General features: G+C 42.1%; 1 protein-coding gene across 3 annotated transcripts in view; it reads right to left on the bottom strand.

The window, feature by feature from the left end:
- PRKAR2B (protein kinase cAMP-dependent type II regulatory subunit beta) overlaps positions 1-17311 on the bottom strand; it is a 1073797-nt gene that overhangs the window by 367056 nt on the left and 689430 nt on the right. For all 3 annotated transcript variants that reach the window (XM_069629133.1, XM_069629132.1, XM_069629134.1), the window contains exon 4: positions 12407-12490. In XM_069629133.1, the coding sequence (XP_069485234.1) occupies positions 12407-12490 (84 nt within the window). The remainder of the gene's footprint in view (positions 1-12406; positions 12491-17311) is intronic.

Here is a 17311-nt window from a genome sequence, read left to right as displayed (position 1 = left end):
AAGTGCTTGTTAGCAAAAACACTGATAGAAGAACCCATTTTATCAAACAGCTGGGGAAATAATGATGTGCTTCATTTCACACACAACATAAACTACCTTGTCGACACCACCACCCCAGTCTGATGGGGCAATGGAGAGGCAAAATGGAGTCCTAAAAAAAAAACTATCCAAGCTCTGTTCTTAGACAGGTTTAAATATGGCCGGAATTACTGCCTTTTGTATTGTTCAGAATGTGCAGCAAATCTAATAGTACAATATGACTGAGGTTTTAATGGGTTGCCCGCTGTGCCTTCCTTCACCACCACCTATCAAGATTGCTTATTCTAGTCTTCACCCTACAGATGACACCATGTTTAACTGTTGCTGAAAACTCCACTGTTACATTCCTGCACTCACAGGTACAAGAGGCATTGCCCAAAAGACCCCAAGAGCCCTAACACTCTATCCACTCTGGGGATTTTGTGCACATTAAGAGCAGCACAGGAAGAAGGAGCTGACTTCCAGGACGTGTGGGATTTTTCCGGTATTGCTTGCGATTGATAAGGCCATTCAAGTTAAAGAAATAGCCTCTTGGATGCATCCCACTCCCTAAAATGTATGGCAGCACCCAAGAATAAAGGCAGGCTGCCGATAGTTATCCTGGTAGTAGAGCTTGGAGATTTGCAATAATACTGCATGACCTTTTGGCAGTGTTCCACACTGTCGAACATCAAATTTTACTTGGGAGGCTTCACAACTTAGGAATTCAAAGTACCGTCCTCAAATGAGATTAGTCCTTTCAGGGAAAATGCTCTCAACAAATTCACATACGATCTATCTTCTCTCAGCCCCTCCCTCTGAAGTGTGGGATCTTTCAGGGATCAGCCTTATCACCTATTCTCTTTAACCTGTACCTAGGCCCATTAATGGAAGTTCTATACCAGTCAGGAGTAATCTTTTTTAACTATGCTAATGACACACAGATCATAGTTAGAGGGAGATGAGCATTTATCTGCCAAGATAAGAGACTGTTTGGTTTTAGTCAAGTGTTTGATGGTTCGAATTCCATAAAAATAAACCCAGATAAAAACAAAATTCTGATAGTAAATGAAAAACCTAATACTTGCACGGCATCGTGCTGGCCAAGTATATTCGTACAATGACCTGATCCAAAACCAAAGGTCAAGAATTTAGGTATCATCTTGGATAGCAAGCTATCTCTGAACAATCAGGTGGAGGCTGTTACAAAAAACCTCCCTTACTTGCAATTCACACATTTAATAATAGTATTTTGGTATTATAAACATGTAATAATAGCATGTACTTAGGTTTCCCAAAATGTATAACTTAATGGTTACAGAGAGTGCAAAACACTGCAGCCAGAGCCCTACTGAAACACAAGAAACATGATCATATCTCTCCGGCATTGTGTCTGTACACTGGCTTCCTGTGAAAAAACAGATAATTTTCAAAAGAATGTGTCTTGTTTTTAAACGTTTTTAACACCCTAAATCTAATCCTCTCTTCACCATATAGAGCTCACATACATTGTCAATATCCTTAAGATCTAAACAGGAAGAATGCTAGCTATTCCCAGATATTTGAAAGAAAGACGGGGAGGACGATCTTCTGTGGTTCAGGAGTTTAGAATCTAGAAATATGTACCTCCTTCTCTCTATGGAGAACCCGAAGTATTGCCTTTCAAAAACAACTTAAAACCTTTCTTTTCAATCTCAATTAAGCTCACTTGGTTATTACTTCATTTCCTCTATAGCGCCGATATATCTTCCATGATGATTGTGCTTCAAACAACACTATATAACATAACTTCTAACAAACCTTATCTGGAATGTCACCTCGGATAGAGAAACATTAAAGTGGGATTTTACCTGTGCCAAAGTTCAAGTCTTTCTGAATAAACAGCTACTCAGGATTCATTTGGATGTATACTATGAGGTCTGGCATGAGCCTTAACTGAAAAGTCTGGAATTCCTGCAGAACTTTGACCGTGAAAAGACTATGGAAAAAATCAGCTACAACTGCCAACAGATGCTGTGTTTGTATTAAGCATGGAGGCCCATTGGGGAATCTGGCCCAGGCAAGTCAGATTCTCTGAGGCACTGAGGCAGCATGCAACTGGGATTGGGTGACACACCACACTATGTGGCAAGCAAAGGTCCCTGGCCAATCAGCACGGTTCTTACTAAGCACCCTGGAAATAACTCTGGTTGTATGGATATGGTGAGGAACAGACTGGCTGTTATGGACCCTTGAACTGCCCCAGGTGCAATATGTGAGAAAGTTAGAGTCAGGTCAGGTAATGTTGGAAAGCAATAGAATCTGTTGGGAGGGGTGAGTCACTGTCTCGGGAGGATAGCTCAGCGGCAACGTGCTTGCCATGGAAGCAAGACGACACAGAGCACCACAGGTTCGATGCCAGAGTCTGCACTTAGAAACCTCTGGGTATTAAGCGTGTTATAAATAACCCCATCATATCACTGGGACATCAAAACAAGGCACTGAGTTGATTGCAGCAAATAATATATGTGATTCCCTCACTCCCCCAAAGAAATACTATTTTTGCTTATAACTAGCACTTGGACAAACAATATCTTCTGGCTGATGGAGAAGTCTAAATGGGGAAGTTTAAATTATGAAGTACCAGTGAATTGATCACCAAAGTTGCTGGATGGCATTGATAATCTCTTAGAGGTTTTAGCTCAGGTACAAAGGATTACTAATGTTTCTGGAAACTATGTTTGAAGAGAAAGGAGCATTTCAGGTCGCTCACTGATATTCCACGCTTTACACTGTCATGTGTTCAGTAAATGAGGGTAGCAAAGATAAACCTTCCATCACAGCAATCATATATTTAACAATTCTTCAGATTCTTTCAGCAGGACCGATTGTTTGCTGTTATACACGTTGTACTAATAAGGATAGTGTGAGCATTTATAGTACCAGACCTCCACTAACAGAAGAAAGTAAAATGTGTTACCTACACCACTGTGAAGATTGAGATGTTTATGAATATGTCAGCAATGTAGAAGAAGAAATTGACACTGATTAATATTGAACTTTAGATTGTATTGAGAGGATTAATAAAGGTCTGTCTGTGTATAACTGGTTCCCCTAAATTCCTTAACATTGTAAAGGGGGAGGAATAACTTGCGTATTTGTTGCACATAAAGTGCGAAAGGGGGAATGTGGATGCAGATTTGTTATTTATTATGTTTTCTTGTTTGCTAAACGGCCATGCTTATCATGTCATTTGTGCTTTTTGCTCTGACATTATTGCTTTCCATAAACTCTGACATTTCATTTTGTTCCAGCTAATAACAGCAGACTTTTAAATACTTATTGCTTTATTAGTAATGTGTTATGTATTTCTTTGTTAAATTCACTCCTAGGACAAAGTGCATGATCTTAGTTGAGCCATGAGAACTGCTTCAGACAGAGGGTTTAAAGTGCTAACAGTGAAAACATACAACCATGTGCAAGAAGGACTGATTGTCAGTCGGCCAGAAAGATGTCTGTCAGATGATTGGCCTGGTGGAGATACCTGCATTGACAATATACTTGTCAATGTTTCCAGAATAAACTGGACAGGGGAGTGAGGCCCCCCCTCAGAGACTGGCCAATGAATCTTTGTTCTCGAAGAGCCTTCTTTAGGTTTCACCTTCGATCAGAGTGCCATAACCTATAAACGTGAATGTCTAATGGGTGGGTTATGTTTTTTTTGGGATTGCTCTGGTACAGTGAACCTGTTTTTTTAATTTTATTGTTTAAAGTGCAGACCATTTCGACAGCAGCAGAGCGCAGTACCGAGTGTGGGTCAGCAACATTTGGGCTTGCATCTTTTAACAGTAGAGCAGTACTGTGAGGTCTGTGCGTCAGTATATGTGTCCATTGGAATTAGTGCTTGGTCGGGTGTCGTTGAAAGAGCCATGTTTTGAGAGTTTTTAATTGGAGAATTGTGGGGGCATTGTGGAGACATTCTGAGCCGACACCGGGATCAAGTCCCAGAGGGTGGGTGTATGACAAGAGAAGAATTGTTTGGGGGTCCTCACTTTATGGACGAGTTGTGATTCAAGCTGGTTGGTCAATTTGCTGTGTGAGGAGCGTGTGCCACCAGATGTGTGGAGCTTGGCCGCCAGGTATGCTTGTGTGCTACTAGTGACTGCTTTGTGGATGATACATGCAGTCTTGAACACTATCCTGACTTGGATTGATTCAGTCAAATGTCCGTGCTCCTGTAATAAGACGTGCTACAGTATGGTGGTCTGCTTTTAGAGGAACTAAGTGAGCAGCTGGGAGCCCTGTCAGGATAGCATTTCCCCCATCGATGTGCGAGACGGCCAGGGCCTGCACTACAGTCCGGAAGCCCTGTGGTGGGATGAAGGGTTTGATTTTTCGAATAGTAGAGATTCTCAGCCAGGTTATTTGGGCCTTCTTGGCTATGTGTTTCTGGAAGGACAAATTGATGTCAATGGTGAAGCCTAAGGATTTTGCTGAGTCTGAGAGTGGTGGATCAAATCCTTATAGGTGCATATCATTGAGCCATTGTTTGACAAGTTGTTTTTTTAGCAGGCGGACTGATGAGAACAAATTCAGTCTTGTGTAACGCTTCATATATGTTCCTGGCTTAGAGAGAAAGAGAATTGCAACACCTACAGAGCTCTGGACCGATGGATTTCGTCTGTGTTGAATATCCGGCACCTTGAGTTGGACAGTACCGGGACCCAAGATATATTAGTGGTGACTGATCACTTTACCCGGTATGTCCAAGCATACCCAATGAAAGACCAGAAGGCCACCACAACAGCCAAAGTACTGTGGGACAAATTCTTTGTGAACTATGGGTGGCCAGCACAGTTACATTCAGACCAAGGGCCTGATTTCGATTCTAAACTGATAAAATAACTTATGCAATTGATTGGGGTGTGGAAGACCAGAACTTGCATGTACCACCCTCAAGATGATGCGCAAGCGGAGCGTTTCAATCGCACCCTGCTGAGCATGTTGGGCACTCTGACGGCAAAAGAAAAATCTTGCTGGAGTCAGCATGTTTCAACATTAGTCCATGCCTATAACTGTATGAAAAATGACAGCACAGGTTTCACCCCATATCACGTATGTTTGGGAGAGATGCCCAACTTCCCATAGACTTGTGTTTTTGGATCTCTTCAGATGTTACCGGTGAGGAAAATTACCGTAAATATGTCAGAGACCTTCAGGATCAGTTATACCAGGCGTTTCATTTGGCTCAAGCTGCGGCTGAAAACCATAGCAACGCAAACAAGAAAAGATATGATGCCAAAGTGAAGTTCCAAAACCTGCAACCTGGGGACAGTGTACTCATTCAGAGTTTGGGAAAAAGAGGGCAGAACAAGTTAGGAGATCGTTGGGAGTCGATGCCCTACATCATTGACCATCAGTTTCCGGGGCTGCCTGAGTTCAGGTTGCCAGAAGACAGAAATTCCAGTTATGTCAAAACTCTTCACCGTAATCACCTCCTACCCATAGGTGATGATGTAGAAATGGATTGTGATCCTTCTCATTCCCCAGGTGAAGGTACGAGAGGACATTGTATTAAGTGGCATTTGGGTTTTGCACATTTCAGTGGTTCTAGACTACACCACAAAGGAAGAGCTTTCTCAAGTAACAGAGCTGCATTCTGTGATTATTTTTCTTTTATTGGGTTTCATAGCTGCCCTGAATGAGGAGGGGAGTAAATTAAGTGCAAGACAACTATATAAAAGTCCATTTACCCCATGATTAAATATAACAACAATTGCAGTTTTAGTTATGATGATATGATATGATAGGTAATTTATAAGACGCTTAATACCCAGAGGTTTCTAGGCGTGGACCCGGGGATCGAACCTGTGGTGCTATTTGTCGTCTTGCTTCCAAGGCGAGCAGGTTGCCCCTGAGCCATCCTCCCGAGTTGCAACGGATTTAGGAAACCAGTGCATACCTTTTTCTTTCTCGCTATTGAGGAAATATATTATTGACCCAGGTACTGTTTTGATGTTCATGGAGGCCTCCCAGGTTTCACCCACAATGTGGGATGGCAAAAAAAAAAAAGCGCGTGTGACGCAGTATTCCATTTCAAAGCGTAATGCTACTCATCTTAAGCACTGAGTGACGCGCATGAAAGTGAAGGGGTTTTCAGCTCATTGTGTTGTGATGTCAGGGGCACCCGCTCCTTTTTGCACCACCAGCAACAAGGCAGAGCTTGGTAAAGAGGATTCACCCGACTTTCCTAACCAGAGAGAAAATATGTTTTAATCATTTCACAATAGGAAGTCTCAGCAAGGTTGTCCTTTCTTGATCAGTTGCTCTATCTTTTCTTCTTTTTTCGAGTGAAGGGATTATTGGCACATATGGAGCAGTAGGGGGAAGGCAGCAAGAAAACAATTGCAATCGCATTTTTATTATATTTATTGTGGGTGGATATTGGCACATTAGGCTTCAGTCCTCACTTTGATTCCCACTCTTCGCACTGTCTGGTTCTCAGGGAGGAAAGGACTTTCTGATATGGTTCCCTTTTCTGTCCCATCTACATGTCCCACCTGTGGCAGTCATGTGTTTGTTTCTGCGTAAGTCCCGTGATTGTGTGTGGCATACTGCAGATACCAAATGGGGCTATTGGTTGGATTTGAATAGGAAGCCCACCTTATAGACATATATATATGTTTGAGGACATTAGGGTTTATACGAACCCTGCTTGTAACTTCTGGTGAAAATAGGTATGTGCAAACTGTATAGTAGAGTTACCCTGAACAAGGGACCATTGTGTGATAACTTATATGTCTACATGCCAAGTTGTGAAAGATGTGGTACTTAGTATTCTGCATTGTGTATGTAATCTTGTAATGCCGTAATCATCCGGCCAATAAGGTTGGTGGTTAATATAATACTACTGTACTCTTTTATTTAATATTTATAAAGACACTCTGACTTAACAGACAGTTTCAGTCTCCTGTGAGACTCATATTTTTGTTGTTTATTTTGTGGTCAATAACTGTTTGCTTTTACAGGTGGACGACCTCTGGACGAGATAAAATTACTGATTGCCCAGTGCAGATATTCATGTCGTAACTACCAGGGCAAATCGCTGGCGCTAAATCCATGCTGGGGGTCTCCCGGTTGATCTAACCTTGCACATGTGCAAAGTGAGGTGTGTGCATGCCCAGTCTCCTAGAGCCAAACAGGCTGCTACCTATTCAGTCAGGCATACACTAAACAGTGGGCAGTTCTCACTATCCAAGGGATCACACATCTTACACATTAATGGGTTTAGTTTTGAGGTAGGGATTTGACATGCAGGTCTGGATGATGGCTAGGCAATCACAGAGACAAATGATGTCCTGCACAATATTTACTCTCATGTACAACTATCATCTGCATATTGATGGATAGCTATATTGGGATCTTTGAGGAGACTGGCCAAAGACTCCATACAAAGGTTAAAAAGGATTGGTGAAAGGATGGAGCCTTGGGGGACTCCACAGGAGACCTGGAGTTGGTTAGAATGCAACAAATTCACCTGGACAGACTGGTGCCGGCTTGAGAGGTAGGAGGTAAACCAATTCAGGACAGTGCCAGAGAATCCCATCCTCTCAGCAAGGCGGGAGAGAAGGATGCAGTGGCAGATGGTGTTGAATGCAGCTGAGGGGTCAACGAGGACGAGGAGGCATTAGTCACCCTTTTCCATGATTTGGAGAGCCTCATCCACCACCTGGATGGTGGCTGTCTCGATGCTACACTATGGGCAGAACCCTGACTGATAGATATTTAGGAGGCAAAGTTGTTAGATTCTGGCAAGTAGATGTGTAGCCACTATTTTTTCCAAGATTTTGCCAATAAACAGGAGGTTTATAATGGGCCTGCAGTTGTCCAGGTCGGTGTCCTGTCAAAGGATCGACTGACAAAAGGGTCGAGTCAAAAGGACTGAAAACCAAAGGGTCGATTTCTTTTTTAAAATGTATATTTTTTGGGGGGATTTCGTGTAGGTAAAAAAAATGTTTTTTACACCAAAAACGGGTTTGGGGGGGGGGGGAATAAATAAAACAAATCAACCCTTTTCCGGTCCTTTTGACTCAACCCTTTTGTCATTCAATCCTTTTCATGCAAACCTTTGACATATAACCGTCCAGGTCATCTGGATCTAGAGTTTGTTTTTTCAAAAGAGAATGATCCTTCTGCAAGGGAGGCATTGATGATGCTGAGGAGTGCCTTCAGTGTTGGGCCCATCAATTTATTTATAATATCATCAGAGTAAGAAGTAGGTTTGAGGGAGGCAACAATTATTAGGAGATCTGGGGAAAGAGGAGAGAATTTGGTCCAGAGGGGCAGAGTGCATGCCGAGCTGCAGGGGATGCTAATGCTGTGAGAGGTTGATTTGATGGTCTTTCAGATTTTGTCTATTTTTTCAATAAAAAATATGTCGATTCTGTCACGCTTTTCCTGAGTTGCTGGTACCTAGGGGTCAGGTGAGGGTTTGGTACAATGCTTTACTACTTCAAAGAAGGCCTTGCTCCTGTTAAAGGCTGCCGTAATGGTGGTGGATTAGTAAGCAGCTTTGACCTTGTTAATCAGAATCCTATCATACGCACGCCGAGATATGAGGTTGGTGAGGTCTCCCGAGTTATGGTTTTTGTGCCACCACTTCTCTAAGGGCTCTAATTGAGCATTTGTTTGAGGCTAGCTCGGGGTTGTACCATGGGGCAGATGGTTTGGTCTTAGCTTGGCTGGATTTTAGGGGGGCATGAGTAACCTTTGTGAGCTGTAGTCGAGTGGGTGACTGATAATGGGATGGCGGCGTGGTCAGACCAGTCAAGTGGTAGAGGGTCTGCACAGCTGATGCAGGGTGATGATGTGAAGACAAAGGGGGTAATTACGAGTACGGTAGTAGGGCGTTAACGGCACCGGTAAGGATGCCGGTGCCGTTAACCCCCTACCGCCACATTCCGAGGTCCCTTACAGGGTCCCACCAGGGCTGGCTGGTTTTACCAGGAGCTAGTAGCGGGCCTGTTATTAGCTCCTTCCCCATTCCCTTTGAGCCCTATGGGGGCTCGAATGAGAATGGGGAATGGTTTTCGGAATGGGGACTTACCAGGTCTGCAAGGGTCGGAATGTCCTGGTAAGTCCCCATTCCGACACCATGGACCCGGACACGGGTTTGGAGGCAGCCATGGTACTATTAGCTGCCTCCAAACTCATAATGACCCACAAAGTCTTGGGTGCTACCTTTGTTGTGCGTGGGGAAGAGAACAATTTGCTTAAGGTCCATGGATGCATTTCGTGTGAAAAGTGTGCTTCACGTGTGGTTGTCAGGCGGTGACATAGGAACATTAAAATCCCAGAGAAAGACATTATTTGAATGTGCTAATTTGGCACAGCAGAGTAAGTTGGAGATGTCTGCACTAAAAGAGTCACTCCGGTGAGGTGAAGTGGTCTGTAGATGAGGTGAAAGCTGATAGATTCCTTGTGCGATACAGAGAACCGTCAGGCAAGTGATTCAAATGAGCTGCTTCCGGGAAAGGGGATGATGGAGCATGGCTAACCACTCCTGTGGATGAGTGCCACTGTGCCTCCTGCCCTCCCTAGCAGGTCGGCATGTTGGATGCAGTAGTCTTGGGGTAGGGGGATGTCGAAAACATGTGGGGAGGATGGGGTGAACCATGTTTCAGTGATGAACAGGGCATCAAGGTTGTTGTACCAGATGAGGTCAGCAATCTCTGCAGGGTGAGCAACTGCTGAGTGGGCATTGATCAACATGAGAGGGCGTGTTCATGTGGCTTGCCGGGGCTGCCTGGGCACTTGGCCATTTGAACCCTAGTGAGAGTTGGGATGGGCTGTGGAGGGAGGAGATATATGGTGAATTCTTTTGGTGAGTAGCAGTACCTCTGTAGATTGTCTTGCAAGACAGTAAAACTATCTCTGGATTTGCTACTACCTGAGAATAATTGCATCAGCACTATTTCTCTGACATCACCTATTGACTCTCTGTGGCCATGCTAATACCTAGGGCATTTGTGACACACTAGCAGCCCCTCCCTATCCCTAATACACCTTCCTTGGATCTCTCTGAGATTGGTCTGTGATTACGTAATATCAAACTATGTGCTTTTATGGGGCTGCCATTGTTATCTCTAAGCAGTTTTCTGAAAGGCAATGGCTTAATGTCTGTTGAAAATCAGTTCCTAGTCATATGAAAAAGAGTTTAGGTACATTGGATACTATGGGCCTCATTACTATGAGTCCGGCGGTAGCCGTGCCGGAAAAACCTGCAGGCTGCCGCTAGACCCGGAATGGATTACCTTCTCCAGACTTGCCGGATTTACTGGGGCATTACAATCCTGGTGACCCGGTAATTCCGTAGGCAGAATTCCGTTCATCCCTATTCCCATGGAGTCCCATAGAACTCCATGGGGATGGGGACCATGGAAACACTGGCACTGTAAATAATGGTGCTGGTGTTTCCATTTCCGTCGGCAGGCGGGTGGTGTCACTCCCGCCAGGTCAGGCCTGGCGGGAGTGACACCACCCGCCTGCAGAACTCTTAATCTGCCGGTCTGGAGACAACAGTGGCAGCGGGTTTACCGCCACCATTGTTTCCGGACCGGCAGGGTCATAATGAGGCCCTATATCTTAGTTCAACACTCAGAGGGGGGAAATGATTAGGCACTGATATTTCAAACACCTGAAGGAGCTAAGAGAGTCGAACGAGTTTAAAGTAACCTTGATCAAAGCATACCTGGTGATTGGACTCCTGTGGGGATCCAATGACTAGCTGGTTCATGTCTCAAATGTCAAACATGCAAAACATTTTGGATTTGGTTTATTACCCCTACTAACTGAAAAAAGCATTGGGAAAAGATGGATTTGAATTACATGAGATGCAATTATGGAATTGGTAACCTTGAGAATTTGGCACATGCGGTCTTGTTTTGCCCCTATGTTACGATTTACAAAAATGCTATATCCAACCAGGCTTAGAGGGAAGCCACTTTTCTCTGTACTGACAGGCAAGGCTACCTCTATTCATGTTCACTGATTTACACAGGTGTTATGCGATGGGTACCCTTTCAGTCAGGTGCTCAATTATTGTTGTCATCATTGGAAACAGCTGGTGAATTGGCTATCTGATTCTTTACGCAAGATGTAGTTCAGTGCATTTTATTTATATTTTCTTTACATAAGAATTGTATTTGATTTTAGTTGTTTTCAGTACTTTCGGATTTTATTTATTAATTCATTGGAGGTTTATGCATTTAAGGATTTTTTAAATACCAAATAAAGATTTTGAGCACTATTGAGCAATGTGCGTGTCTTTGCACTGAATTCCTGATAAAAACAAGCATTGGTAATAACCAACAGTTTTGGTTATTTTATTAGCATTTGCCAGGCTCTACCCCATATGCCCCAGTACTCTTTTGGCCAGGCAAGTAGTACCATTATGGAAGTTCCTGACAAATGCCTATCCCATGCCTACTCAAAGCAAACACTGTTGCTTTGCCAGTGCGTGTTAATTATTCTACTAATGATGAGGTTCAGAATAGCTCATATTTTTGCTCTGATTAGACAAAGACTGTTATTAATATTTTAAAATTCAGGAGTAGGCATATTGTATTAGTGTCATGATATGTCTCATGCATGTTTACAGATCAGCTATTTACAGAGTGTATTGTTATGGGTCCTCTATCAGTGACTTAAATGGTTACTATGTTGTATTTAATGTACTGCTTATGGCTATGTAATGAAATAATCATAATGTATTACTACTACAACACTGCATTCAACTATGGATAACGCACAGTTGTGTAAATATGTTTTCAACCTTTTTGAATAATGCTCACTGGATTTTTAACAAAAGGACTGAGACGGGGAGACAAGGACACTCACAAAATAACTGCAAGCAAGTGTCCCTCTTCACATCCCGTTGTCTAACGAAGACCCGCACTCTTGTTTTGTATCTCACTCTGGATGGAACACTAATCCACATACTTCTTTTGAATATACTTGTGTCTCTGTTATGCATTTGGCTGAACAATATAATGTTTGATGTAAAAATAAACAAATACATGTACATCAGTTAATGAGAGGTGCACACTAAGCTATAACAACCCCAACTACGAGAAGACTATCCAATGTTCTACAAACAAGAGAAAGAAAAACAGGAGTACCCGACAATGAGATGATTACAGTTCTCCGTCTCAAAATAACCAGCCTTTAAAAACGTATCAGTGTGTACAAAATGATTCACCCCATTTGAATTTCACAGATCACCCTAAATAATGTCCCTTTTTCCAGTGATTGCAACATAGGATTTCCATTTAGAATATAGAATATAAAAATCAACCAGATTCAAACTCATTTAACTCTTCCAAAGCAGAATGCAGTTGAACTATCTTACCTGATCAAGGCTCTTGAAAAGTAGAATGTCTTTGCAAGCCTCTTGCAATCTGTTTCTCTGATCATCCGTTTTTGGATAAATGACCTAAAAGACAGTCACACGTTTCTTTTTCCATGTCAGTAAACAAGCAATATAGTCACGGCATACAACTAAAATCATTAAGTTTGAACAATGCAAAGAATTTAAACAAGCCCAATAATTTACATGAATGACATATTTGACTGTTCATATGAAAAATGTATGCCATACCCCATTCTAGGAATCAAGTTCACAGGTCGAAATGTAAGAATATCATATATGCTTCCAAATGTGTAACTAGTCTACAATTTTGAACAATGAAGATTGAATGCAAATTCACTCTGTGACATGGATCACTGAAATCGTTGATTGGTCACTTGTTTTTAGTACATTGTTTCCAATTATTCATGAAAACAATTACTCTAGCATCAATTTCTAAAATGCTAGATGAAAAATGTATTAGTAATTAAGGGCTATAACCAATTGAACATTTCATACAGAAAGATTATTAATCAAGGGAGTAGCCCATGGCTTTTCTGGACACGTACAATATCCAAACCACAGTCACACAATAAGAGATGATGGGAAGAAAAAAAAGAGGAGGGAAGAAACAATATTCTTCCAGACACATACCATACAATACACAGCTCAGTAAAACATGGCAATATATCAACATACCCTCTTTGTGAGCTAGTCTGTGATACACCTTCTTTTCAAAGCTAGAAAGTCTCAACATATCTATAATCCTTTCCTCAGTAGCAGGCTTTTTCCATAATTTCCTCACCCTGGGAAGGCTCCTCCTTGTCACCACTTGGACACTGGCATACCATTGATGTGTCCCAACTTTCTTCCTTCGTGTACCCTTTTCTTTCTTACAACCGCAAAATATATTATCCATTAGACACAGTTTGAACATTTTCACTGGAGTCGAGAGGAGCCTGAATAATATTTTCTGCTGCACTAATCTTAAGGAGTGGTTGATATTCCTCCAGAAGCCAGTGCTGAATGCTTTGGACCATTGTTTGTCAGGCAGATCCATAACTCGACTCCATTGACCATTGCCTCTTGATTTTGCTCAGGTCCATCTTTGGGGCAAATCGTGATGAAGACATTCTCAGAATACCTGCTGCATGCATCCTATTCTCTCTTAGTATCTTACAAAACGTGCATGCCTTTATAGTGCCCACAATATGCATGTTTGCCAAATGTACTTCACGCAACTACCTATACTTAAAATGGAAGCTTAGTTTTCCCTAAATGGGAGATTACATTTATTAATTATAACCTCCAATGTCAGCATTCTGCTGTCACCTCATATATCTTCTTTGTGCCAAGTACCTACATTGGCCCATATCCTCCATGACCGAGTTCAATTTCCTAAGTGAATGGGCAGTATTATCCCATAATGATGCTTTGCAATGCATGGATTTCTAATTGTCCTGGATGTGCAGCCCGCTTCTCATTGGTAGAAAGGTGGTTTACACTTGAACAATAGCATGTACAGTTCATGTGTGTGCAGGTTTTGCCACTGTGATCTTATCCTTATCCCTTAACTAGGGACTTTCCTCTCTTCCTCAGTAAAAAGGAACAGATCGGTTTTCAAGGCAAAAGCTGTATATTATTCTCAGACATCTGGGAATATGAATCCACCCAGGTCACATTTTCAACCTTGAAATACTGTGAGAATGTTGGTCTATGTCCCAAACCCCAAAGAAAACATTTAAGAAACATATATATCTTCTTAAAATATTTTGATGAAACAGGCAAAGAAATGGAAACATACACGATTTTATCGAGGGCACACATTTGTATTGCTTTTATCTTTCCCTGTAAGGATACATTAATTTCTACCATCTGGCTGAAGTCTAAGTTCATGCTATCATATAATCCATTCAATATAAGTCAACCTTATTTTTCTAATATCTCTTTACATACAAATCTCAAAATGCTGTACCCAGTCTTTAGCCCACTTAGTAGCCCAGTTGGCAAAGTGTGTCCTATAGTATTTATGTGTGAGTCGGAAATGCTCTAATTTTTCCAAGTGAATTCTATGTTCCAAAATACTTCCAGAATCTGTATCAGAGGTGCTCCTGAATCTTCTTGGTTTCAGATAGACATTGTCATGTCATTGCCATCTAAGAGAACTTTCAAATCTTGTGCACATTGGGCTATCTTTTGAATATCATTGCTTTTCCTACTTACGATGGCTAGTAGTTACATCACTAGGTTAAAAAAGTAACCCAAAGTGAGAGCTGGCATCCGCCATTGGTATCCTTGTGTTTTGTCATTAGAGTTTGGGATCTCATTATTTGTAAGAAAGTTTGCTGAAGCCCCAGAATATAAAATATGCAGCAGCATAAAAGGTCTTTGTCCAAATCTGAATTTTCACAAATTAACAGCCAGATATGCCTAATCAACCAGGTCAAAGGCTTTTCCTGTGTTACAATGTGTACTGCAGTGAAAGGCACTTGTAGTCTTTGTGCAGTTTCTATAACATCAATCATAGATATTAAATTATCTGCACCACACCAACTTTTCATGAAGCCTGTTTCTGGGTGATGGATTAGTTGTGGTCTACATGGTTCAAATCTTAATTACTGCGCTTTGCCAAAGCTTTTACATCTACAGTCAACAAGGAAATCAACATGTAAGTCACATAGCTTGGAAGATCTCTATCTGATTTAGGAGTAAGGGGAATCAGCGACTCTCTCAAGTACTCACGTAAACACTCTGAATCAAAGTTGATGGGTTTTATCTGGAAAGCTATCTAGGCCTAGTGTTCTGCCCTGTGAAAGTAGAGTAATTGGAGCTTCTATCTCAGGTGTTGTACATAAAAGTGTTCCAATTCATCCATTGATAGGTCACACTACATTTGAAACTGTCACTCAAAAATTCCACAGAAGCAATGATCGATATAGCTCGAGGTGGTCACCACCTCCAGATGATCATTCTGGGCTGCTGCATTTGTCTTACCGACCTGTTCTTTCTGTTACCTGGATGCCACCAGAAATATTATCTACATGAGGGCCCCACCTCTGCGTTGGAGTGTGTTCAGCTTTTCTGTTTTTTAAGAATCCTTTATACATTTAAGAACAGTAAAGAAAGAAATCACAAGCAAGCATTAAAGTAGCATGGTACCAATCCTCATCCTACAAAATATTCACCATAACCCTACCTCCCTCTTCTACATTTATCGTACTAAGAAATAGCATCCAAACAAGCTCTACATGAGGTAATGATGTATCCTTTACTTCATGATATTTGATGCAAAGGAATCATTCAAACTATCATGCATAATACACTACACCACCAAAGAATTGGACCAGAAATAAGGGAACTTGTTTTGTAGACCCCCATTCTTGAGTGATCATAGACACCAAGACAGCAACCATTATCATTAAATCTGACCCTTATTTTAGCATGCATGCGCAGTTCTGTTTCCATTGTCTTAGTGCAATTTGTTTAGCAGCAGTCAGGATCATGTTTCTCCATTTTGCTTTCTTACTGTAGAATCCATAGATATATCAATACCCAATAAGTTTAATTAAGGTGAAAGTGTAGATGCAGTGGTAGCAGAATGTATCTGTCCACAAGGGACGTATACCTGCGCAGTTCCAAAGGGAGTGGATACACATGCCATCCTGCCCACATGCTCTCCAGAAACCTGCAGTGATGATCCATTAATCCTGTGCAGTTTCATGGGGTTCCAAAGGGTGGCCCTCATTCTGAGTTTGCTGGTATCCTGCCGATATTACAGGTGGGATACCGGCAAACTGCCCTTATCGTCTCCACCACCCGATATCCCGGTATTACCAGGATATTTGGGGCAGTGGAGAGGCGGTAAGCTCCCATTCCCATTAGGCCCACAGGATGTTATTGCCTGTGCCAGTGATACAGGCATTTCTAGGCATTAGATCCGTGCCCCCACCAGCAAACTTAAAGTGTGCTCATCTGGAAAAAATGCTAGAGCCTGAATTACTGGCATTTGTTCCGAACCGACACACTTGCTTTTCCTTTTACGTACATTTTTGGCATGTTCAACTACAGCAGCTTGGGGAGGGGGGTGGTGCTGAACAGACCTGGTAAAACTATTGGGCCAGGTGCTCTCCAACAGGGTGGATACTTAGAGGGACACCTGCAAATCTAGGGCAAGAGGGAAAGCAGCCCATCAGTATGGTGTTTAATGTGGGAATGTTAAATGTACAAGGTCCTAACATCCCAAACAAAACACACCTGGTTATTTGAGAAGCTCAAACATCTACAGATTCATATAGTAGACCACCAGAAAACGCACTAGTTATCTACAGATCACTATTTTGTCATTCTATGCACCGAATCAATTTAAAGAACCAATCATGCTTCAGGTTTTAGCACTATTGGGAAAGAAAGGACATGGGAATTTCATTCTTCTGCGAGACCTGAATCTGATCATGGAGTGTTCCGTAGACAGGTCAAAACAAACCACCTACTCTACTGTGGGTGTGGTCAGGCAAACCTTTGAGACCAATTAAATGCTCTCAACCTAACTGCTTACACAAATTACTCTCATTTGCACATGTCAGCCTCTCAGATTGGTTATATATTTATGACTTATAACTTAGCCTGATAAGAACAGACGTCAGATATAGAACCCATGACCCTGACAGATCAGAGTGCGGTAGGGGTTGGGATTTGCGTTTGGGTGGGCCAGTATAAAAAACACCATTACAGGCTTCCCCTGGGACTTTTGAGAGACCCGATATACTTGCAAGAGCTGAAAGAGACAGTCTGTGACTACCCTTACAATAATAGATCCCAGTATATGTCCTTCAGTACTCACTGGGATGCTCTAAAAGCGGTGCCCAGTGGGAATATTATAGCCAGTGTGGCAGCACTGAAACACATCAG

The sequence above is a fragment of the Ambystoma mexicanum genome, chromosome 12, assembly GCF_040938575.1.
Source record: "Ambystoma mexicanum isolate Mex_15411 chromosome 12, UKY_AmexF1_1, whole genome shotgun sequence".
NCBI lineage: Eukaryota > Metazoa > Chordata > Amphibia > Caudata > Ambystomatidae > Ambystoma > Ambystoma mexicanum.
This window is presented reverse-complemented; position numbering and strand designations above follow the sequence as displayed.